General features: G+C 41.6%; 1 protein-coding gene across 1 annotated transcript; it reads right to left on the bottom strand.

Annotated features, from left to right (window-relative positions):
• Positions 1 to 468: 468 nt before the first annotated feature.
• LOC118374929 (uncharacterized) lies at positions 469 to 25,252 on the bottom strand. Its single transcript, XM_035761420.2, has 4 exons — positions 25,136 to 25,252; positions 10,707 to 17,387; positions 4,109 to 4,393; positions 469 to 1,704 (listed from the first exon to the last, which is right to left on the bottom strand). Exons 2-4 carry the CDS (start codon positions 17,350 to 17,352, stop codon positions 749 to 751), a joined length of 7,887 nt encoding a protein of 2,628 aa, XP_035617313.1. The 5' UTR covers positions 17,353 to 17,387; positions 25,136 to 25,252; the 3' UTR covers positions 469 to 748.
• Positions 25,253 to 25,900: the final 648 nt, after the last annotated feature.

Below are 25,900 nucleotides of genomic sequence, written 5' to 3' on the forward strand. Positions count from 1 at the left end.
CAGGTAATATATTGTACTTGCTTTGAACACCATACTGTATGGTGGTTCTTTAGAGTTCATAAGGGGTTTTAATTGAGATACAACTTAACGAGAAATGCACAGTAAACTTGCTGTGTCAAATAAAATATTTTTTAAAGCATTTACAAGTATCATGCAAAACTATTGAAGAATCAAGCTAATGACGGCATCATTCAGGTTTTAAGTATCAAGGCAAGGTGACTCTTTCGGTGAAAAGCATTCGATTTTGCTATCGCACACATAATGTGGGATTTGTGTGCCCCATGAAAACTATTTTCACCCCCCCCCCCAACATAAAATTAAATGTTTCGTAGTTACACTGCATTTCTGAGATCTCTATACAAAAAAAAACAGTCAGACAGGATTCTTACAGAGTTCCAGTTCAACGTCTAATTTAACTGATTCATTCTTAATATATGATATAACGACAACAACACACTGCCATAAACGCAAGGAGAAAAAAACAATGTTTTATGTTTTATGCCACACAATTTTGAACAAATTCAGTCAAGACACCAACCATGATAAAGGACTAATAAACACTTAAATCAACACATCAATTTGATTGAATATAACTATGATCCCCTGTTATATCATACGTAATGACATGTATTGCCATGAAACAGCTGTAACAAGTTGTTGAGTGTAGGAAATTGTCACTGGTACCCTCGTTTATAGAAAGACAAATAAGTGAGGCATCTGACTGTGGAGGAGTTTAGGTGGACAGCCTTCACAGCGAACCAGTGGCAGGTCTGGGGTAGTGGTAGCTCAGCAGGTCGGTGGAATAGCATGTCTCACTGAACGGATACCCCATCCACCGGCCCAGCTGGTACAAGGCGTTCGCGTACCAGTGCATACCTTCCTGGTCTTCCTGCCCCTGCCTCGGGGGCTCCAGAAGCCGGAACCCAAGGACAGAGAGGGAAGAGCGCAGGATGTGGAGGAGCCTGTAGGGGATGAAGGTGAGGTGAGCAAGCTGCTGCCGGCACTGCAGGGTGTAGCAGGAAACTAGGCGTCCGTCCACCACCAGGTTCCCCTCCACAGTCAGGGGAGCGTAGGCCCCTAGGCTCTCTGCCTCGCTCACTTCGGTCACACGTTTGGCCTCCAGTGATCCAGTGCTGGGGTCATGCAGGTAGATTAGGTGGCCCGGGAGGACATCCTTGGCGAACACCGGCACCCTGCGTGCGTCGCTGGCCAAGTCAATTGTTGTTGCGTTGTCGGGGGCGATGAAGAGAACATGGTCAGGTGTGATGTACAGGGGCTCCTCGGACCCCTCCGTGTCCAGCAGGAGGTAACGCTCTCTTGAGCCGCTCCGCCGATCAAGCCACAGGAGGACCTCGCTGAAGGTGGGCCGGCCAGCAGCGTCGACCGCCAGCACCCTGTCCCCCACGCTCAGCTCTGCCATGGTTCTCCTGGATCCGTCACTGGTGAGCACCGTGGCATGGGCGGGGAAGCACTCCTCATCTTCCTCGCACACTGTGTTTATAGTGAATGCGTTGTTACTGGGGTATTCGGCCATGTTTCTCCTCACCTCACTCACAGTCATTGTGTTCCAGTATCTTACTAATTTCGGGTTCCTTGTAGGAGAACCTTCGGTCTGGAGGCTACAACCTGCCTCAACCCAAAGCTTGCTCAAGCACTTCATGAAATGGGGTCCACTCTCGTTGTCATAGCCACAATCCCCACTCTCTGGGGGCAGAAGAGAGAAAGAATGCAGGTTAGTCAAATGAATATTTACCTTTCAAATAGATTAATAGAAATGGATTTCCCTGAGTGGCTCAGTGGAATATTCTGAATGTGGCAGCTGGGAGAAACACTGATGATAGCAATATTTGCACTTTAGGCAGGAGTTAGTCACTAATGCAACTTTATTTAACCATCTCAAGTGGTTTTTCTTTTGTGTGTGCTACATGTTTCCATGTGTTGCCACAACTGTTTAAATAAGGTGTGTGTTTTGTATTTATTCTTGAATTGTTTTGACATCCTGTCCACGCTATTAAATTGCAATCTCTACACAGTGCTCGGTTTCCAAGATGGCTTTCCTAATGTACTCTTTCAGATAAATAACTTTAGAACTACACTTCCCATCAACCCCTCCATCATAGACACATGAGCAAAACAATCTGATGGAAAAGGTTCTCGGGTTCTTCTTAAGGGTATATGTGAAGTCATCTTGGACATTGTGTACACTGAAATGTAATGGCGTGAAACACATTTTCAGAATGTACACACCTTTTACTTAACAGTTGCAGCAACATATGAGAACATATAAAACACACACAAAAAAAAACATTTCCCCTTTTTAAGCCCAGAATGACTGCCATTGTTCTGTGGATTTTTTTCAAGCACTGCAGTAATAATTTTCAACTTAGTCAAATGATACTTCTGCACAGCCAACTAGATACAGGTGGAGTCTTGTGTGACCCGGAAGTAGAAAACGCATGCGTCCACAAAACAGATTGGTTTCAGAAGGGACATATTTAGAGCACAAATGGTTGTTGCAGTGCAATTTCACTACTATAGTGTGAGAGCTATTTGAAAAGACCGCCTGACATTTCAGCCTGTTTTGGTGCATAGAGTTTTGGCCAGTGGATTAGTTAATAGACCAATACAATAAGAAAGATAGTTCCAAACCTTTCTACAAATCACAGCTAGTTATCATTTTCCCCTCCCCACTCAGACCACTCCCAGACAGACCTAGCAAAATTCTTGCTTGAGAAAGTGTTCTTTGCTAAGAAGCATTTAAAAAAAACAAAAAAAACAAACATTTTAATTGAAAAACAATCACAGTATGGTACTTCAATGTTACCCATAAATGATTTGAAATTTAGATTTTTCTTGGCCTTTAACATGCACATTTCATCAAATAATACAGTTATCACAAACTGTTCAGGTTTTTATAATGTTTTTTTAACCAGTAAGTTGACTGAGAACACATTCTCATTTTCGCAACAACCGGGGTAATGATTACAGGGAAGAGGGATGAATCAGCCAATTGGGAGCAGGGGATGATTAGATGGCCGTGATGTTTAGATTGGGAAATGTAACCAGGACACCAGGGTTAACACCCCTACTATTACAATAAGTGCCATGGGATCTTTAATGACCACAGACAGTCAGGTCACCCGTTTAACATCCCATCCAAAAGACAGCAACCCTACACAGGGCAATGTCCCCAATCACTGCCCTGGGGTATTGGAACACTTTTTAGACCAGAGGAAAGAGTGACTCCGACTGGCCCTCCAGCACCATCTGGTCTCCCATTCAGGGACCAACCAAGACCAACTCTGCCTAGTTTGAGACGCGAGACAGCAGTGGGATGCAGGGTGGTATGCTTCTGTTTTTTTTAAAGGATCATTCAAAACATTGCATTTCCCCCAGTTAAGCACAAGTATTTTACTGGAGTAAGTTCAATTCAACCATTTTTAGTCGCAGAAAGTTTAAGTATATATGTATATATGCCATTTAGCAGACGCTTTTATCCAAAGCGACTTACAATCATGTGTGCATACATTCTACGTATGGGTGGTCCCGGGAATCGAACCCACTACCCTGGCGTTACAAGCGCCATGCTCTACCAACTGAGCTACAGAAGGACCACCAGGTCATGTAAGGTCATGTTTTACTTAGTAAAATAATTCAGCGGGTATATTTTGGATCACATTTCTATTTACATACAATTATTTAATACGCTGTAATACGGCTGTATTTTCAGATTGTATTGTATGGTCTATTGCATACGACTTTGGAAAAATACATTTTAAAACCTTTCTGGTGTATCAACGGTGTTATTATGCACCCTGTTCTCCCCTCTGAAAAATCAGGCTGAAAATGTGGGAAGATGTTTATAAATGTAGTGTAGGCTACCCTTGTCTTATGCTGACCTGTGTTTTACTATGAAATCTGTTGTTGTTGTGATTATTACACTTAGACATCCCATGTACTGGTCACATAATTTACTGCACTCAATTTTTTTTTAAATAAATATGTCAATATCTGGCTATTCCAAATTGGGGAGAAAATGGAAGTAAGATAATTGGCATTCTGGTAGCCAAATAAAAAAATAACAATGGCCATGTTGACGTCCACTCACCGATGCAGTAGGGAAAGCTTGACCATCCAGAACTGGTACACTGGATCTGAGAGGAGACTTCAAGATTATAGAGTCGGTTACACGTTATATCGCATTTTTCTCCTTCAAAATTGGAGGCACAAAGTGCTTGGCCATTGGGAACGTCATAGGGATCACAGCTCTGTCTGCATTGGATCTGTTTGCTGCAGGTCAATGTTTCTGGTATGAACCTACATCCCATGACATCGCAGATGTGTGTCTGTTGAGAAACAAACCTTCCACTGTCGATCACTGATGCTGTCCATTCTGTATACACAACAGCAACAAAATACAAGAACACATGAAAACAGCAATGTAACACATATGTCATGGAAACAGAAATATAAAGACAATATCTGTCATGGAAACAGAAATATAAAGACAATATCTGTCATGGAAACAGAAATATAAAGACAATATCTATCATGGAAACAGAAATATAAAGACAATATCTGTCATGGAAACAGAAATATAAAGACAATATCTATCATGGAAACAGAAATATAAAGACAATATCTATCATGGAAACAGAAATATAAAGACAATATCTATCATGGAAACAGAAATATAAAGACAATATCTATCATGGAAACAGAAATATAAAGACAATATCTGTCATGTAAACAGAAATATAAAGACAATATCTGTCATGGAAACAGAAATATAAAGACAATATCTATCATGGAAACAGAAATATAAAGACAATATCTGTCATGGAAACAGAAATATAAACACAATATCTATCATGGAAACAGAAATATAAAGACAATATCTATCATGGAAACAGAAATATAAAGACAATATCTATCATGGAAACAGAAATATAAAGACAATATCTATCATGGAAACAGAAATATAAAGACAATATCTGTCATGGAAACAGAAATATAAAGACAATATCTATCATGGAAACAGAAATATAAAGACAATATCTATCATGGAAACAGAAATATAAAGACAATATCTGTCATGGAAACAGAAATATAAAGACAATATCTATCATGGAAACAGAAATATAAAAACAATATCTGTCATGGAAACAGAAATATAAAGACAATATCTATCATGGAAACAGAAATATAAAGACAATATCTGTCATGGAAACAGAAATATAAACACAATATCTATAATGGAAACAGAAATATAAAGACAATATCTATCATGGAAACAGAAATATAAACACAATATCTATCATGGAAACAGAAATATAAAGACAATATCTATCATGGAAACAGAAATATAAAGACAATATCTATCATGGAAACAGAAATATAAAGACAATATCTATCATGGAAACAGAAATATAAAGACAATATCTATCATGGAAACAGAAATATAAAGACAATATCTGTCATGGAAACAGAAATATAAAGACAATATCTGTCATGGAAACAGAAATATAAACACAATATCTATCATGGAAACAGAAATATAAAGACAATATCTATCATGGAAACAGAAATATAAACACAATATCTATCATGGAAACAGAAATATAAAGACAATATCTATCATGGAAACAGAAATATAAAGACAATATCTATCATGGAAACAGAAATATAAAGACAATATCTATCATGGAAACAGAAATATAAAGACAATATCTGTCATGTAAACAGAAATATAAAGACAATATCTGTCATGGAAACAGAAATATAAAGACAATATCTATCATGGAAACAGAAATATAAAGACAATATCTATCATGGAAACAGAAATATAAAGACAATATCTATCATGGAAACAGAAATATAAAGACAATATCTGTCATGGAAACAGAAATATAAACACAATATCTATAATGGAAACAGAAATATAAAGACAATATCTGTCATGGAAACAGAAATATAAACACAATATCTATCATGGAAACAGAAATATAAAGACAATATCTATCATGGAAACAGAAATATAAAGACAATATCTGTCATGGAAACAGAAATATAAAGACAATATCTATCATGGAAACAGAAATATAAAGACAATATCTGTCATGGAAACAGAAATATAAAGACAATATCTATCATGGAAACAGAAATATAAAGACAATATCTATCATGGAAACAGAAATATAAAGACAATATCTATCATGGAAACAGAAATATAAAGACAATATCTATCATGGAAACAGAAATATAAAGACAATATCTATCATGGAAACAGAAATATAAAGACAATATCTGTCATGGAAACAGAAATATAAAGACAATATCTATCATGGAAACAGAAATATAAAGACAATATCTATCATGGAAACAGAAATATAAAGACAATATCTATCATGGAAACAGAAATATAAAGACAATATCTGTCATGGAAACAGAAATATAAACACAATATCTATAATGGAAACAGAAATATAAAGACAATATCTATCATGGAAACAGAAATATAAACACAATATCTATCATGGAAACAGAAATATAAAGACAATATCTATCATGGAAACAGAAATATAAAGACAATATCTATCATGGAAACAGAAATATAAAGACAATATCTGTCATGGAAACAGAAATATAAACACAATATCTATCATGGAAACAGAAATATAAAGACAATATCTATCATGGACACAGAAATATAAACACAATATCTATCATGGAAACAGAAATATAAAGACAATATCTATCATGGAAACAGAAATATAAAGACAATATCTGTCATGGAAACAGAAATATAAACACAATATCTATCATGGAAACAGAAATATAAAGACAATATCTATCATGGAAACAGAAATATAAAGACAATATCTATCATGGAAACAGAAATATAAAGACAATATCTGTCATGGAAACAGAAATATAAACACAATATCTATAATGGAAACAGAAATATAAAGACAATATCTATCATGGAAACAGAAATATAAACACAATATCTATCATGGAAACAGAAATATAAAGACAATATCTATCATGGAAACAGAAATATAAAGACAATATCTATCATGGAAACAGAAATATAAAGACAATATCTGTCATGGAAACAGAAATATAAACACAATATCTATCATGGAAACAGAAATATAAAGACAATATCTATCATGGAAACAGAAATATAAACACAATATCTATCATGGAAACAGAAATATAAAGACAATATCTATCATGGAAACAGAAATATAAAGACAATATCTGTCATGGAAACAGAAATATAAAGACAATATCTGTCATGGAAACAGAAATATAAAGACAATATCTGTCATGGAAACAGAAATATAAACACAATATCTATCATGGAAACAGAAATATAAAGACAATATCTGTCATGGAAACAGAAATATAAACACAATATCTATCATGTAAACAGAAATATAAAGACAATATCTGTCATGGAAACAGAAATATAAAGACAATATCTGTCATGGAAACAGAAATATAAAGACAATATCTATCATGGAAACAGAAATATAAAGACAATATCTGTCATGGAAACAGAAATATAAAGACAATATCTGTCATGGAAACAGAAATATAAACACAATATCTATCATGGAAACAGAAATATAAAGACAATATCTATCATGGAAACAGAAATATAAAGACAATATCTGTCATGGAAACAGAAATATAAAGACAATATCTGTCATGGAAACAGAAATATAAAGACAATATCTGTCATGGAAACAGAAATATAAACACAATATCTATCATGGAAACAGAAATATAAAGACAATATCTGTCATGGAAACAGAAATATAAACACAATATCTATCATGTAAACAGAAATATAAACACAATATCTGTCATGGAAACAGAAATATAAAGACAATATCTGTCATGGAAACAGAAATATAAAGCCAATATCTATCATGGAAACAGAAATATAAAGACAATATCTGTCATGGAAACAGAAATATAAAGACAATATCTGTCATGGAAACAGAAATATAAAGACAATATCTGTCATGGAAACAGAAATATAAAGACAATATCTATCATGGAAACAGAAATATAAAGACAATATCTATCATGGAAACAGAAATATAAAGACAATATCTATCATGGAAACAGAAATATAAAGACAATATCTGTCATGGAAACAGAAATATAAAGACAATATCTATCATGGAAACAGAAATATAAAGACAATATCTGTCATGGAAACAGAAATATAAAGACAATATCTGTCATGGAAACAGAAATATAAAGACAATATCTGTCATGTAAACAGAAATATAAAGACAATATCTGTCATGGAAACAGAAATATAAAGACAATATCTGTCATGGAAACAGAAATATAAAGACAATATCTGTCATGTAAACAGAAATATAAAGACAATATCTGTCATGGAAACAAATATAAAGACAATATTTGTCATGTAAACAGAAATATAAAGACAATATCTGTCATGGAAACAGAAATATAAACACAATATCTGTCATGGAAACAGAAATATAAACACTATAAACTCACCAGACTCATATGCTCAATAACTTAATATTCCATAAGAGGAATTTATATTACAGTACTTGGATATTAATATGATATTATGTATGTCTGGTGAGTTCATACTGCTGTGTGTGTGTATCTCTGTGTTTCTCTGAGTGTGTCTATGTGTGTGTCTGTGTCTACAATGCCTTTGGAAAGTATTCAGACCCCTTGACTTTTTCCACATTTTGTTAAGTTACAGCCTGATTCTAAAATGGATTTTTGTTTTTAAATACTCAGCAATCTACACACAATACCCCATAATGACAAAGTGAAAATAGGTTTTTAGAAATTTTAGCAAATTTATTAAATGTTCAAAAGAAATACCTTATTTACATAAGTATTCAGACCCTGCTATGAGAAGTGAAATTTAGCTCAATTGCATCCTGTTTCCACTGGTCATCCTTGAGATGTTTCTACAACTTGATTGGAGTCCACCTGTGGCAAATTCAATTGCTTGGACATGATTTGGAAAGGCACACACCTGTCTATATAAGGGTCCCACAGTTGACAGTGCATGTCAGAGCAAAAACCAAGCCATGAGGTCGAAGGAATTGTCAATAGTGCTTCGAGACAGGATTGTGCACAGATCTGGGGAAGGGTGTCAAAACATTTCTGCAGCATTCTTAAATGGAAGAAGTTTGGAACCACCAAGACTCTTCCTAGAGCTGGCCACCCGGCCAAACTAAGCAATTAGGGGAGAAGGGCCTTGGTCGGGGAGGTGACCAAGAACCTGATGGTCAGTCTGACAGAGCTCTAGACTTCCTCTGTGGAGATGGGAGAACCTTCCAGAAGGACAACCATCTCTGCAGCACTCCACCTATTTGGCATTTATATTAGAGTGGCCAGGTGGAAGCCACTCCTCAGTAAAAGACACATGACAGCGCGCTTGGAGTTTGCTGAAATGCACCTAAAGACAAGATTCTCTGGTCTGATGAAACCAAGTTTGAACTCTTTGGCCTGAATGCCAAGCATCACTTCTGGAGGAAACCTGGCACCATCCCTACAGGGGAGCATGGTGGTGGCAGCATCATGCTGTAGGGATGTTTTTCAGCAATAGGGACTAGTCCAGATTGAGGGAAAGATGAACGGAGCAAAGTACAGAGAGATACTTGATGAAAACCTGCTCCAGAGCGCTCAGGACCTCAGACAGGACAATGACCCTAAGCACACAGCCAAGACAACACAGGAGTGGCTTTGGGACTAGTCTCGGAATGTCCCTGAGTGGCCCAGCCAGAGCCCGGACCAGACCCGATCTAACATCTCTGGAGAGAACAGAAAATAGCTATGCAGCAACTCTACCCATCCAACCTGACAGACCTTGAGAGGATCTGCAGAGAAGAATGGGAGAAACTCTCCAAATACAGATGTGCCAAGCTTGCGGCATCATACCCAGAAGACTCAAGGCTGTAATAATCACTGCCAAAGATGCTTCAACAAAGTACTGAGTAAAGGGTCTGAATACTTATGTAAATGTCATATTTCAGTTTTACATTTTTTATAAATTAGCAAACATTTCTAAAATCTTGTTTTGCTTTGTCATTAAGGGGGTTTGTGTGTAAATTGATGAGGAGAAAATATATATTTAATACATTTTAGAATAAGCCCCAACAAAATGTGGAAAAAGTCAAGGGGTCTGAATACTTTCCGAAGGCACTGTCTATGTGTGTGTCTGTATGTCTGTCTATAAGTGTCTGTCTGTCTGTCTGTCTGTCTGTCTGTCTGTCTGTCTGTCTGTCTGTCTGTCTGTCTGTCTGTCTGTCTGTCTGTCTGTCTGTCTGTCTGTGTGTGTGTGTGTGTGTGTGTGTGTGTGTGTGTGTGTGTGTGTGTGTGTGTGTGTGTGTGTGTGTGTGTGTGTGTGTGTGTGTGTGTGTGTGTGTGTGTGTGTGTGTGTGTGTGTGTGTGTGTGTGTGTGTGTGTGTGTGTGTGTGTGTGTGTGTGTGTGTGTGTGTGTGTGTCAATATGACTCTGTGTCTGCCTATCTGAACAACAAACCTATCTGAACAACTGCATTAGTATAAAAATAATTGGAGCATACAGTATACTGAAGCTCAGTATTGGTATTATTCATTTTATACAGTCATATTTATGAAGGGTGTCAATCATGTTGGACCACCAACTGTACATAAATGCTGACTCACCATGACCAGGAAACAGGTGTCCACAGACCGCTTTAGCGGCAGTTGAGTCTTCAACACAAACTTTGCTCCAACCGGCCTCGTCCACGTTCCCCTCAACGATCCCTGTGTAATCCGAGCCACTTGTCTGCAGCTTTACTTTTCTACATTTCACGTGTGGACTCCTGGGAGTCCCTATCAGTGTTACAAACTCCAACTGTCTATCTGCACAGGCAAACCTGGCGTAGGGATCAATATTATGGAAGGAAAATCTCCATGCCACGATATCGCCAACTAAGTCATAAAGGCCATCTTGAATGTTGACAAGATGGAAGTCAGGCTCACAGGCTGAGGTTATCAATCCCCAGTCACCACCGTGGCAGGTGATGGTGCTGTCCTCAGAGGAAATGTGGTGGAAATGATCACATCTCAAGTACAGAGTGTCCCCTTTGAAATTCCTTGTGCTACCTGAAGGTGAATAGAATTTACCATGAGGAACCTGGGGAGGGGCAAGGCAGGGGCTTGGTTTGCATTGCAGTATTCCAGCTCTAGGGGGTGGGAACCACTCTCCTGATTCTACCTGGCATGTAAAGCTGGACACCCCAAAAAGATCGTACCCTGAGTCACAGCTGTATCTGACTGTAATGTAGTTTGAGTGTTGCAGGGAACGGTGAAACCCGTTGTTGATCTCCGGTGGGGTACTGCAGCAAAACGGAGGGGTGGGTTGAAAAGTACCGTAGTGACATCTGCTTTTGAAGTCGACACCAAGACAGATAACAGAGATAATTCTGCCATGAGGAACATAATTGCCCCAATGGATGCAGCTTCTGGGGACACAGGGCCTATTCAAGTGTAGTAATAGGGCTGATGGTGTGCATTGAATTTCAGAGCTAGAGGTCAGCTGGTAGCCCTCCAGGCACTCAATCACCGCCACCGGTCCATCCGCTGTCATTTTCTCCTCAACGATAGTGCTTCCACTGGGGGCGATGAAGCCAAAGCATATGCTTAGAGTTTCTATTGGTGGGAAGACAGCCTTCTGACTTTCCATCTCTTCTATTACCGATGACACAAAGACCCTGAATGCACATTTGGGTTTTAAGTCGCGGATTTCCGCTCTAGCGTCGCTGGTGTTGAAGTGCGCCACCAGGTCACCACTGTCTTCTTCCACAAGCACCACGTAAGTGTACCTCTCGCTGTCGGGGTCAGACCCCACAGGGGGTGCCGCCCAGTTTATCATCACGCTGCTGTGGGTGACGTGCAGCACTTTCAGAGACACTGGCGGATTGGGTTTCGTTCTCTGTGCTGCCTCCCATAAAACCAACACTGGAACTTCACATCTCGTCAGGTAGAGCTGAAAGGTGTAAAGGACTCCAGAAAGGAGGCCAGTGATTTCCAATGAGGGGCTGTTACCCCAAGGTAAAGTGTCGGTGTGGAAAAGCTGGTCTGACACTTTTAAATGATAGCGGAACATTGACTCTGCCACACTTCCTACTCTCCCCAGAGCCATGTCTTCTACTTCAATGGCCGTCTCATTAGCACGTGTCACGCTGAAGGGTGGAAGGGATGAGTTAAAAGCCTTGAGGGAGGGGCTAATCTCAACAGCTGAGTTGAAGTAGGATGAGTCGGTCAGGGTGTTGTTTGCAAAGGCAAAGCTGATGTGTTGGTAAAGCGAGCGGTTGCTGCTCCAGTTATCAAAAATCACAGTGAGCGAGTCTCTGCCAATCAGTTTTAGAAGAGGGTCTCGGTAGTGCAGAGAAACAACAAGGTTTCCTTCTAAAGTAAAGAAGCAGGCGTCCTGGGGGGCGAAGTTACGAATTAGAACGCTATCTTCGATCCCATCTGAGGCGAAGTTGTCAATGTGTTTTACTCCGCTGCTGTCGTCCAGAATGTAAAGGTCTCTTCCTGGCCCCCCACACAGCAGGTCTGACCCGTGTTCCGGCACCAGACTGTCATTTCCGAATTTCCCAATCAGCTGGTTATCCTCGTTGTCGCCAATCAGCAGGTCGTTGAACTCTGTCCCAATCACCCTCTCCACACCAGTGAAGGTGTCATTTTCCGCGTCTGCTCCCCACCCCCTGCCTGAGTGTAGGTCCACCGTGACCCCACTGCCTGTCCGCACGTCTCCACTGAAGAATACTGTATCTATCCCAGGACCCCCGTCAATCCTGTCGGCCCCACCTCCCCCGTAGATTAAGTCGTCTCCCTCGCCACCCTGGATTTCATCCTCCCCTTCTCCCCCCTCCAGGACGTCATTCCCGCCATCTCCGATGATGATGTCATTTCCTCCAAAGCTCGCGATCATCTCGCTTCCCTGGTGGCCATGGATATAGTCATTCATGTTGCCCCCGGTAATAAGGAAACTGCCGTTGCTCCCCGTGATGTAGTTACTGAAGGCAGTGGCGCCACGTATTCTAGAAACATTTTTGAATTCACTTCCTGATGAGGCACAGCTGATGTTGCAGCTCTTGGTGGAGGATGCCATGTCAATGCTGAGAACGGACTTGTAGGGGTAAGAATCACCATTGATTTTGAACAGAAATCCATCCAAGGAACGAACCAGGAGGTGCTGAAACTTCGGCCCCTTCAAGTACTTCAGCAAGCGTACACGGACCGAGTCGTTCCTAGAGCGGGAGAACATGATAATGTGGGGTCCCTCCAGGAGAACTTCGACGTCTTCATAGAGGACCTGAAGGAAGAGGTTGTCCATTTTCATGTCTCCTGCCTCGTTGTCAATTTCGTTCTCATAGCCGTATGCATGGCCAAGGACATAGGTGTCTGACCCATTGCCTCCCCGCAGGTACTGGTACTTGTAAATGTTTCCAATGCCAGGGTCAATGAAGTTGTCCAAAGAGTTTCCAATCACAGTGTATGAACACTTGCTAGATTTGGCTTGGAACCTTTCCACTTTCCTCCAGGGCTCTTTGCTCAAGTCAAATATTTGTTTCTGGTCTATACACTCCTCCTTGCTGAGGTTAATTTCCATGGGACTCATGACGTCCTGGTCGGACTCATTGAGCGGCAAGGTGGAGATGATGCCGTCAGAAGTCTGCACAACCAGGTGTTGGAAGTTCTCACCCTGGAACCACTTCCACAGGACGACTTCAATGTTAACAACTGCCACCTTCAAAACAAGGTGTGGCAATCGAAGCTCTGTTTTGATTTCCCCCCAGGCATACTGGATAAACAAAACGTCGCTAGATTTGTCTTCTGCGAGATTGTTGATATGAGCTCCTCCGCAGCCAGACTTGATGACGTATTTATCACTGCCACCTCCTCCCTGCAGGTGGTCCCTGCCCCCGCTGCAGCTGAGGAAATTGCCCAGCACATTCCCGACAACGATGTCATCATAGGGGGAGTCGAAGACAGTCACCACAGTGTGGAAGTGTTGGTCAGTTTTGTTGAGGTTGACGGTGCTGCCATGTTGCTCTGTGCTGAGGTCGACAATCAGCGGCGTCTTTACCAGCCCACTGTCTTCACTTTTTGAGATGTAAAAAGTCACATGATCAGAAGACAGAAACGCCAAGTGTTGATATTGTCTGTCCGTGTTCCACTTTTGCAAATGGAAGCACGTTGACTTCGGCTCTTTTTCGTCTGTCACCTGAACACCATCATCCAGCAGTTCTGCACGAATCCTCTGGAAGGGCACGTGAAACACCACCAAGTCTACTTTCTGGTCTGTGGCGTAGTTGTTGATGATATCACAGCCTTCTGCTGGAAAGATCTCATAGGTGTCGGCTCCCTCTCCTCCTTCAAGTACATCTGCTCCCGGACCACCATTGAGAACGTTGTCCCTCTTGTTGCCTAAAATGCTGTCACTAAAATTGCTGCCCAAAACCCTGATTACACTTTGGTAAACCCCCTCCAGTCTGAGAGATATCAGACTTTGGGATTTGGTGTTGTCCAGAGTTTCCGGGACACAGTTAGTATGGAACTTGTGCCCCATAAGTCCTCTGTCTGCTATTTTAAACATGACGCCATCAGAAGACTGAAATGTCATGTGCTGATAGTAGTCAACGTTACTGTGGGTAAACCAGTTCCTAATGGTGATCTGGTGCTTCTTCTGTTGTCCGTAAATGAGGAGAAGATCGTTTTGATTCCGGATACAATCAATGCGGCTGAAAGGTGCTTTTATCAACAGGTGATCCTCAAACAAATCGTGGGAGAAATTGTCAATCTCGGAAATGCTTCCGTCTGTGGGAAAGACGTAAAGGTCCCTCCCTTCTCCGCCAGAGAGCACCGAAGCCTGCGACCCGAGAAAGAAAATGTCATCCCCCCCATGACCGTGGATGGTGTAGCGGTAGTTCCGGATCACGTAGTCCAAATCCAGGCCTCCATAAGCGCAAGGGTCTGAGGGAGCTGGTGGAGGCTGCTCTGCTGACGGTTGATGGAGGGCAAAGAATGAGTTGTCCTTGTCATTCCCATAATAGGTGCCGAACAGGGAGGAGCGGAGCAGGAGTTCTCCACAGATTACCTTTTTGGAGTGCACTGGGATGACCCACCACAGGTTTGCAGTCTTCTGGGTGTACAGGAACTGGCGAGACTCCCCCACCCCAAGAATGATGCTCTGAATGGCAGGGTTGTGGAATGTTTTCACAATGGTTTTGACCCCGCCTCGCCCATCATCAATGCCTCCAATCTGAATGGTGACATTGCCGTGGTTCGACAGCCGGACCGTTATCAAACCCCCGTATTGTGAGAGCTCCCCTTCCGTCAGGTCGATGGTGCTTACGTTACCGTCATTGGCCACTATTCTGTAATAGGCACCGGGGGAAAACAATTTCCGCAGAAGCTCTTGGTTTTTTCTGTATTCTTCATCCACCTCTTTCATCTGTCTCAGCAGCCCTCCAGTCCCAAAATCCAAAGCACCTTCCCCTAACCCTTTTAAAACAGCAGTCAGTTTCTGTATGTCATTAGCCCCCTTGGGCAGCCGGTCCAGCTCACTCACAACATCGCAGTAAAAATCACCGAGAGACATCCTAACTATGGTCAGGCCAATGATTATGGGCTCCAGAATGAGTGCGGCCGGAGGGAAGGCCACTTCAGCGATGGTCAGCACAGTGGTTGACACGTCCAAGACTAAGTTTGAAACTTTTAAGCCATAATATTTCTTCTGTTCTGGGTCAGAGTTGTTGCTTGTCTGAATCGCTACAGAATCTTCAGCTATGAAATAGAATTGGAAACCCAAGCCAACGAAGGGAATGTCCTTCATAAATTGTCCAGCGGCACTCTCCTGAACTCTTTCCAGTGAGCCGCTTACTCTCTCCAATGTCTTCTCTAGACCCAATCTCTCTGTCCCTTTACTGATGGTGCTTTTTAATATGTTCTGGGACATTTTGGAGAGCTGTTGATTCACGCCAGTCAGCCCCCCAAGCCCGTGTAGAGACTGGGTGAGAGTGAAGGCACCTCTGGCTGTATCATTCTCTGCAAAAAACTTCCCCGCCCCAATGAAGCCAGCCACAATGCCATACACCGCCATGCCTCTGTTGATCTTGTCCAAGGCACCCCCACCGGCCGCTTTCACCCGACTGCCCTGATGCATGGCATTCTCTTCGATCTGCCGGGTGTAGAAGGTTCTGGACTCATCTAGAGGGAAGGAGACCAGGTGGGTGTCCTCTGGATTCCTCCTGCTTGCCACTTCAACCTCCACTTGACCGTCTTTAATGCACAGTGACTTGTCCTTCACCACATACTCTTCTGAATTGCACACATTTCTGCGTCGTCGCCTCTTCTTATAACAACCATGTAAGTTCATATCTAGCTGCTCCCCAAAGCTGTTTTGGTCATTAAGCTGGTTTATGTTTCTTTCCAAATCGACCTCCATTTGGTTATTATTATTAGTAATTTTTCGCAAGGGGCTGCGAAACACGTTTCCATTTTCATAAGTAAACAAACATCTTCTTTGATCTTTTATGGTAATTTCATTCGTCATTTGCCCATGGTCCAAGACAGCAGGAAAAGGTTCCATGCCCTTTTGCTCATAACTCCAGAATAGGTTTTCAGGAACATTGCCCATTTGGGTTTGGTAAACATTAAATGTGTCGGTTGTTGACAGCAAGGTGTCGTACGCCACAATCTTATGGAGCTGGAACCCTAGATGATTATTATTCACCTCCTTCATGAATCCAGTCATGTAATTGCTTGCGGCATCCGTTCCAGCATTGCACACAATGAATCGCATTTCAACTTGGGGTTGTTTCATATTGCTGACCAATACCTTCACCACATTAGCCAGTTCATGGTAATTCATGTTGTTGATATTGTAGTCCACGCCAAAATGTTTCTGACCATAGTTTGTTAACTCTACCAGTTTTCTGTAACCATGAGAAATCAAGGTAATCTTGACTCTATCAGCGTTCTCAATAAGTGCATTGCTCATCCCATCTGGCATGCTAAGCACATTAAATGTTGTTTGCCCGTTTTGGTCTATGTTTGCTTTCATAACACACACCTTAGCTGCTTTCCCTTTGATGTAAGAAGATGCGTAACTAATATAAGCTTGGTCATTGATGAAGACATCGGATGGCCCAAGCACTAAGTGAATTTCCACTTCATTTGGCCGATCAATGTTAACCTGTTGCCACTCCGGTCTGGAGTAAGGCCACATGGAGCCGCACCCCAGGACACAGGCTGAGAGGATGGCAATGAAAATGGAAAGACCAGCGGGCCTCATGGTGGCTATTCAACATTCACAAAAACTGCTTTCTTCTGAGAAAAGAAAAACACAGTAAGGAAAGATATTAAGGATGAAAGAAATTAAGAATAGATTCATGATATTACTGATTAATGATATTAAGGATATTTTAATGTCTGCTTCCAACTCATGCTCTCAAACACATAGATCCCCTGAACGCAGCCCACTTTCCAGCTCAGACTCTCAAACACATAGATCCCCTGAACGCAGCCCACTTTCCAGCTCAGACTCTCAAACACATAGATCCCCTGAACGCAGCCCACTTTCCAGCTCAGACTCTCAAACACATAGATCCCCTGAACGCAGCCCACTTTCCAGCTCAGACTCTCAAAAACATAGATCCCCTGAACGCAGCCCACTTTCCAGCTCAGACTCTCAAACACATAGATCCCCTGAACGCAGCCCACTTTCCAGCTCAGACTCTCAAACACATAGATCCCCTGAACGCAGCCCACTTTCCAGCTCAGACTCTCAAAAACATAGATCCCTTGAAGGCAGCTCACTCTCCAGATCCCAATCACCTGAATTCTGATCACCTGTTCACACACCTGTATGTCATTTACAGACACTATTTCATTCAGTTCTTTGCATCCCATCTTTGTGAGGTATTGTTTGTTTTGATATGCTTTTCTATTCAGGGCTCTGTTTTTCCTGTTAATCCTCCTGTGTTTCATAGTTTTGGCCATTCTCACTAACAATGCCTTTAACAATTCCCTGCCTGTACTTTAGCCTATCAGATTCCCTGTCATCAACCTCTTGCCTGATCTTCCGGACTACTTTACTAGCCTTTTCCCTGCCTGTACTGTTGCCTTTTTGACCCCCTGTGTATGACCTACTGCCTGCCCCTGGACCCAGCTACCTGACTCCTCCTGTGGTCCTTTACAAATAAACACCTGCTGCACCCTGCGCTTGAAACCAGCTCTCTGTCTCCCATTGTATTCATTACAGATATATTAATGACATTAAAGATAGATTCATGATATTAAGGATTCATGATATTAAGGATAGATTAATGATATTTATTTTACCTTTATTTTATCAGTGAGTCATACTGAGACCAGGATCTCTTTCTATAAAAGGGATTTATAAATGAAAACATTGCAATGTATCAACCTACGTGACATCAAAGAGGGCCAACCAACTTTCTGGTAGAGAATGCAGTGATGACATCACAGAGGGCCAACCAACTTTCTGGTAGAGAATGCAGTGATGACATCACAGAGGGCCAACCAACTTTCTGGTAGAGAATGCAGTGATGACATCACAGAGGGCCAACCAACTTTCTGGTAGAGAATGCAGTGATGACATCACAGAGGGCCAACCAACTTTCTGGTAGAGAATGCAGTGATGACATCACAGAGGGCCAACCAACTTTCTGGTAGAGAATGCAGTGATGACATCACAGAGGGCCAACCAACTTTCTGGTAGAGAATGCAGTGATGACATCACAGAGGGCCAACCAACTTTCTGGTAGAGAATGCAGTGATGACATCACAGAGGGCCAACCAACTTTCTGGTAGAGAATGCAGTGATGACATCACAGAGGGCCAACCAACTTTCTGGTAGAGAATGCAGTGATGACATCACAGAGGGCCAACCAACTTTCTGGTAGAGAATGCAGCAATGACATCACAGAGGGCCAACCAACTTTCTGGTAGAGAATGCAGTGATGACATCACAGAGGGCCAACCAACTTTCTGGTAGAGAATGCAGTGATGACATCACAGAGGGCCAACCAACTTTCTGGTAGAGAATGCAGTGATGACATCACAGAGGGCCAACCAACTTTCTGGTAGAGAATGCAGTAATGAATACTAAAATTGTTAGCCGTAATAAAGAGCAGTGTGCTATGATAAACCTCATCCAATGGCTTTAATGAAATGGTAGCTGCATTCATATACAGTACAAAAGTTTGGACACACCTCCTCATTCAAGGGTTTTGGAATCGTGTAGTAACCAAAAAAATCTAAATCCCTTTCCCTACATGCCACCTGGTCTAGGCCAATTGAAGAAAGCCTCAAAATTAGCCGTGAGTGATCAACAGTATGGAAAGCCTTTGACAGGTCAATGAAGAGGGCAGCACAATGCCCTTTTAGGAATTTGTACACCTCAGTGCATTTACTGTTTTCCAAAACGTAGAAGGATCACCAGCAGAGTCAGAGATAGAGCTAAAAAAGTAGCTTGATTTTAATTTTTTAGCAGCTTTCTCTTCTCAATTGTGTTAAAGATTGCCAGTCCTCCACAGAGTCAGTTTTCCTTGCTTTGGTTTCTCATCTGAATGAGCTCAGATAGCTCAGAAGAAAACCAAGGGTTAGATCTATCTTTGACTCTGAATTGTTTAAAAGGGGTGTGTTTATCTGCCATAGGAATAAATATGGAGGAGAAATGTTCTAGAACCTTTGAGGGTTTTTACTGAGTTGCGCAGAGGTCTAAGGCACTGGTGTCACTAAGTCCCATAGGGCGATGCACAATTGGCCCAGTGTCGTCCGAATTAGGGGAGGGTTTGGCCGGGGTAGGCCGTCATTGTAAATATGAATTTGTTTTTAACTAAATTGCCTAGTTAAGTTTAAAAAAGAGGACTAGTATTTTGCTGTTTCTTATCTCTGATACATACTATGGGACAATGATCACTGAGAGCATATACAAATACTACACTAGACAAATATTTATGGGGATTATTAGTAAGAATGAAATCAATCAATAAGATTTTTGAGATCAATGGAATCAGATTAAAATCAATGCATATACTCTTAAATTGATCTGATGCCAGGGATATCCCCTAAAATGACCAACTCAGAGGACAAAAAAAGGTGTTAAATACTTGGATATAGCACCAAAAGCATCCACCATGGCAGCAGAGGGTCGGTAAATCCCGGCAACAAATACACGTGTGTTCTGGTTTATCTACAACCAGGAGATTTTAAAGATTGGGACGCCATGAAACTCCTCCCCCTTTCTGTATTCGGTCCCATCTAAATACATTATAATAATTTACTTCAATGTCTTTATCAGAGACAGAACCATTTAACCATGTTTCCGAGGTAACCAGAATGTCAGGACACGGATCCTGTAACCTGGAACCATTGCCTCCATTTTTAAATCATACTTCGCACATTTAGGTGCATTATCCGAAGCCCCTTGGGAGATTTAAAGTCAGAGGGGGTATTCAGCTCTTGTCCCATAGGAGCTAACAAGCATAGGGTCATCTGCAGCTATTTGTTGATTGAGCTGAGAATTTGCCAAGGTCCCTGGCCAAACACATGACAGCAGAGCAGACTGAGCATTTGACAGACCTCCCTCCAGTCGCTGGATGCAGGGACTGGGGGGTAACTGGGAGAGCAGTGTTGGCAGAGCTCAGTCCACCCTGATGAAGCTACCGCCAAAGGAGTGGAGATGCTGCAGGGGATCGGAGTGGCTGCCAATGCTCCATTCTAGGTGTGCAAAGGAGGCTTTGGTGTGGCTTCTGTTGCATAGTTGGGGCTGCCATGGGGGGCAGGAGTGTCCCAGGCCTGGTAGCAGAATTGAGGAGGGTGGTGTGGAGGGCAAAGCTCCAAACTCTCATCATTTTTTAAAAACCTTTATTTAACTACGCAAGTCAGTTAAGAACACATTCTTATTTACAATGACAGCCTAGGAACAGTGGGTTAACTGCCTTGTTCAGAGGCAGAATGACAGATGTTTACCTTGTCAGCTTGGGGATTTGAATGATGTGAATGATACCTGGTATGGACTGCATCATGTTGTCCACTACCCTCAACAGTGTTCTGCCAGACCCTAGGGTAGTGGTCGCTGCTGTGTGGAACATGCTGGTCTTGTGGAGAGCTGTGGGCCCAGCAGTAGGATCAACATGCTGGTCTTGTGGAGAGCTGTGGGCCCAGCAGTAGGATCAACATGCTGGTCTTGTGGAGAGCTGTGGGCCCAGCAGTAGGATCAACTTGCTGGTCTTGTGGAGAGCTGTGGGCCCAGCAGTAGGATCAACATGCTGGTCTTGTGGAGAGCTGTGGGCCCAGCAGTAGGATCAACTTGCTGGTCTTGTGGAGAGCTGTGGGCCCAGCAGTAGGATCAACATGCTGGTCTTGTGGAGAGCTGTGGGCCCAGCAGTAGGATCAACATGCTGGTCTTGTGGAGAGCTGTGGGCCCAGCAGTAGGATCAACATGCTGGTCTTGTGGAGAGCTGTGGGCCCAGCAGTAGGATCAACATGCTGGTCTTGTGGAAAAGGTTTCTGCCAAGCATTAGGATCATCTGTGTAGAACAGAAGGTCTCTTTTTATTTCCTTGTTTACGTTTACAATTAAGACTCTGGAGATTCTCTTAAAAATGTGTTTTTTAATTCATTTTTTCCTGACTCACTTGTAACATTTTCAGGAAAGGTGATGGCAATGTCTCTATAAACAATGCATAGGGAATGCATCCATTATCTTCTCCATGGTGATCTCTATAAACAATGCTTAGGGAATGCATCCATCATCTTCTCCATGGTGATCGCTATAAACAATGCATAGGGAATGCATCCATTATCTTCTCCATGGTGATCGCTATAAACAATGCTTAGGGAATGCATCCATTATCTTCTCCATGGTGATCTCTATAAACAATGCATAGGGAATGCATCCATTATCTTCTCCATGGTGATCGCTATAAACAATGCTTAGGGAATGCATCCATTATCTTCTCCATGGTGATCGCTATAAACAATGCTTAGGGAATGCATCCATCATCTTCTCCATGGTGATCTCTATAAACAATGCTTAGGGAATGCATCCATTATCTTCTCCATGGTGATCGCTATAAACAATGCTTAGGGAATGCATCCATTATCTTCTCCATGGTGATCGCTATAAACAATGCTTAGGGAATGCATCCATTATCTTCTCCATGGTGATCGCTGTAAACAATGCTTAGGGAATGCATCCATTATCTTCTCCATGGTGATCACTATAAAAAATGCTTAGGGAATGCATCCATTATCTTCTCCATGGTGATCGCTATAAACAATGCTTAGGGAATGCATCCATTATCTTCTCCATGGTGATCACTATAAAAAATGCTTAGGGAATGCATCCATTATCTTCTCCATGGTGATCGCTATAAACAATGCTTAGGGAATGCATCCATCATCTTCTCCATGGTGATCGCTATAAACAATGCACTCTGCTCTAGAATGATGTGCATGTAACTCTTGATGAAAGCACTTATTTAAATAATGCACCTATAGATAAATGCACTTTTATGAATAATACAACAAAATATACACTACATGGCCAAAAGTATGTGGACACCTGCTCATCGAACATCTAATTCCAAAATCATGGGCATTAATATGGAGTTGGCCCCCCCCCTTTGCTGCTATAACAGCCTCCACTCTTCTGGGAAGGCTTTCCACTAGATGTTGGAACATTGCTGCGGGACTTGCTTCCATTCAGCCACAAGAGCATTAGTAAGGTCGGGCACTGATGTTGGGTGATTAGGCCTGGCTCGTAATCGGCGTTCCACTTCATCCCTAAGGTGTTCGATGGGGTTGAGGTCAGGGCTCTCTGCAGGCCAGTCAAGTTCTTCCACACCGATCTCGACAAACGATTTCTGTATGGACCTCGCTTTGCGAATGGGAGCATTGTCATGCTGAAACAGAAAAGGAATTCCCCAAACTAGCCCGAACCATGAAAAACAGCCCCAGACCATTATTCCTCCTCCAACAAACTTTACATTTTACACTATGCATTCAGGCTGGTAGCACTCTCCTGGCATTCGACAAACCCAGATTAGTCTGTCGGAATGCCAGATGGTTTCCACTGCTCCAAAATCCAATGCCGAGAAGCTTTACACCACTCCAGCCAAACACATGGCATTGCACATGGTTATCTTAGGCTTGTGAGCAGCTGCTCAGCCATGGACAAGGTAAAAATATGTTGTTCTGCCCCTGAACAAGGCAGTTAACCCACTGTTCCTAGGCCGTCATTGAAAATAAGAATTTGTTTTTAACTGACTTGCCTAGTAAAATTTTAATTGTCTCCACGCCACTCCAGGTGTCGCCCATTATCCCCTGTGTATTTATACATGTGTTCTCTGTTTGTCTGTTGCCAATTCGTCTTGTTTGTCAAGTCAACCAGCGTTTTTGTGTCTCTCCTGCTTTTCCCGGTCTCTCTTTTTCTCGCCCTCCTGATTTTGACTCTTGCCTGTCCTGACTCTGAGCCCGCCTGCCTGACCACTCTGCCTGCCCCTGACGCTGAGCCTGCATACCGACCTGTACCTTTGCCCCACCTCTTGTTTACTGACCCCTGCCTGTCTTGACCTGGATTATTAAACCATTGTTATTGGACGTTGTCTGCATCTTGGTCTTACCTTCATACCTGATATAGTGTATTAAATGTTTTTTTCAATTAAACAACACATTCTACATAAATTAAGTTACTCTCTCAATGAACTATCCTCCAGAAAACCTTCCTCTCCCTATCAAGGCCTGAGCTATCCTCAAAAACACTTCCTCTTCCTATCAAGGCCTGACCTATCCTCAAAAACACTTCCTCTCCCTATCAAGGCCTGACCTATCCTCAAAAACACTTCCTCTCCCTATCAAGGCCTGAGCTACCTCCAGAAATAGACCGAGTCATTTATAGACCGAGTCACTGGTGCTTCCTGCTTTAATTTTTGCTTGTAAGCAGGAATCAGGAGGATAGAGTTGTGGTCGGATTTACCAAATGGAGGGCGAGTTACTATCATTCTAATATCAATTAATGTATCTTTAATATGAATAATCATTTTTATCATTAATCCTTAATATCATTAATCTATATTTAATATCATTAATCTTTAATATTACGAAGCTATCTTCCGGGGGGTTTATCCTAAAAAACTCCCTAGTCCTTGCCAATGACAAGCATATACATAACATGATGCAGCCACCACCATGCTTGAAAATATGAAGTGGTACTCAGTTATGTGTTGGATTTGCCATAAAGCTTTTTATTCAGGACATGAAGTTAATTTCTTTGCCACATGTTTTGTAGTTTTACTTTACTGCCTTATTGCAAACAGGATGCATGTTTTGTAGTTTTACTTTAGTTCCTCATTGCAAACAGGATGCATGTTTTGTAGTTTTACTTTAGTTCCTCATTGCGAACAGGATGCATGTTTTGTAGTTTTACTTTAGTTCCTCATTGCAAACAGGATGCATGTTTTGTAGTTTTACTTTAGTTCCTCATTGCAAACAGGATGCATGTTTTGTAGTTTTACTTTAGTTCCTCATTGCAAACAGGATGCATGTTTTGTAGTTTTACTTTAGTTCCTCATTGCAAACAGGATGCATGATTTGGAATATTTGTATTCTGTACAGGCTTCCTCCTTTTCACTCCGTCATTTAGGTTAGTATGGTGGAATAACTACAATGTTGTTGATCCATCCTCAGTTTTCTCCTATCACAGCCATTAAACTGTGTAACTGTGTAACTGTTTTAAAGTCACCATTGGCCTCATTGTGTAATCCCTGAGCAGTTTCCTTCCTCTCCGTCAAACTGAGTTAGGAAGGACGGCTGTATCTTTGTAGTGACTGGATATATTGCTACACCATCCAAAGTGGAATTGTTTTAAGTCGGTCATACCAAGGATAATTTAGCTATTTGATTTTTAATGTTTTACTTTCTTGAATGGACACACAACCAATAAAATGAGGTTGCATTTCTTGAGCCAAGAACCAATTACTGGTGCAGGGATTTTCAAGGCAATGTATGTTTTTAGATGAAATCTAACAGAAATGATGCTACTCTTACCTTTATGAAGGTAAACAAGTTGATATGTGTTCCTGCATTGAAGGTTCTGCACTGTGTTCTCTCTCTCTCTGAGTGTGTCAGTTTGCCGGAGTTAATGATAAAGTGTTTCGAATCACATTGGTTTTTATATGAAGCTTGCTATTTGGCTGTGGGTTGGTCTAAAACCCTCTGGAGTCAAAACGGGGGTGGAAGATTGAAAAACATGTTTTCTGAAAAGAGAACAAAGGGGAGGGGTTGAGGGGAGAAGATCTTTGACTTGCCAGGAGAACAAATTGGGCTTGCGAGAGAAGAGCCTCTTCACCTTTTTCTCTCTCTCTCTACAAATCATTTATTATTTTGACTCTATACTCCAAAAAAAATCAAAAGGGTAGGCTGTCGGCTTTAATCAGAGGGTATTTTCATCAATATCAGGTGAACCGTTTAGAAATTACAGCACTTTTTGTGCATAGTCCCCCCCTCCCCGTTTCAGTGGACCAAAGGTATTGGGACAAATTCACTTACGTGTGTTTTAATTTGTTCCATGCATTTGCTGTTGGTTTTGGTTGTGTTTCAGAGTATTTAAATGAATGGTCATGGTAAATAATGTAGTGTGTCACTTTTATTGTAAATAAGAATAGAATATATTTCGAAACACTTCTACATTAAAGTGGATGCTAGTATGATTATGGATAGCCCTGAATGAATTGTGAATAATGATGAGTGAGAAGGTTAGATGTACAAAGACCATAGCCCCAAGACATACTAACCTCTCACAAATACTATAAC

This window comes from Oncorhynchus keta, chromosome 25 (genome assembly GCF_023373465.1).
Source record: "Oncorhynchus keta strain PuntledgeMale-10-30-2019 chromosome 25, Oket_V2, whole genome shotgun sequence".
Lineage (NCBI taxonomy): Eukaryota > Metazoa > Chordata > Actinopteri > Salmoniformes > Salmonidae > Oncorhynchus > Oncorhynchus keta.

Bases quoted from the DNA above. Each gene is read 5' to 3' on its own strand.
- LOC118374929 (XM_035761420.2), bottom strand. From the start codon at position 17,352: ATGAGGCCCGCTGGTCTTTCCATTTTCATTGCCATCCTCTCAGCCTGT. The intron at 4,394-10,706 runs GTGAGTCAGCAT...TTGTGTATACAG, and splicing joins ACACCTGTTTCCTGGTCATG to AATGGACAGCATCAGTGATC. The intron at 1,705-4,108 runs GTGAGTGGACGT...TTCTGCCCCCAG, and splicing joins AAGCTTTCCCTACTGCATCG to AGAGTGGGGATTGTGGCTAT.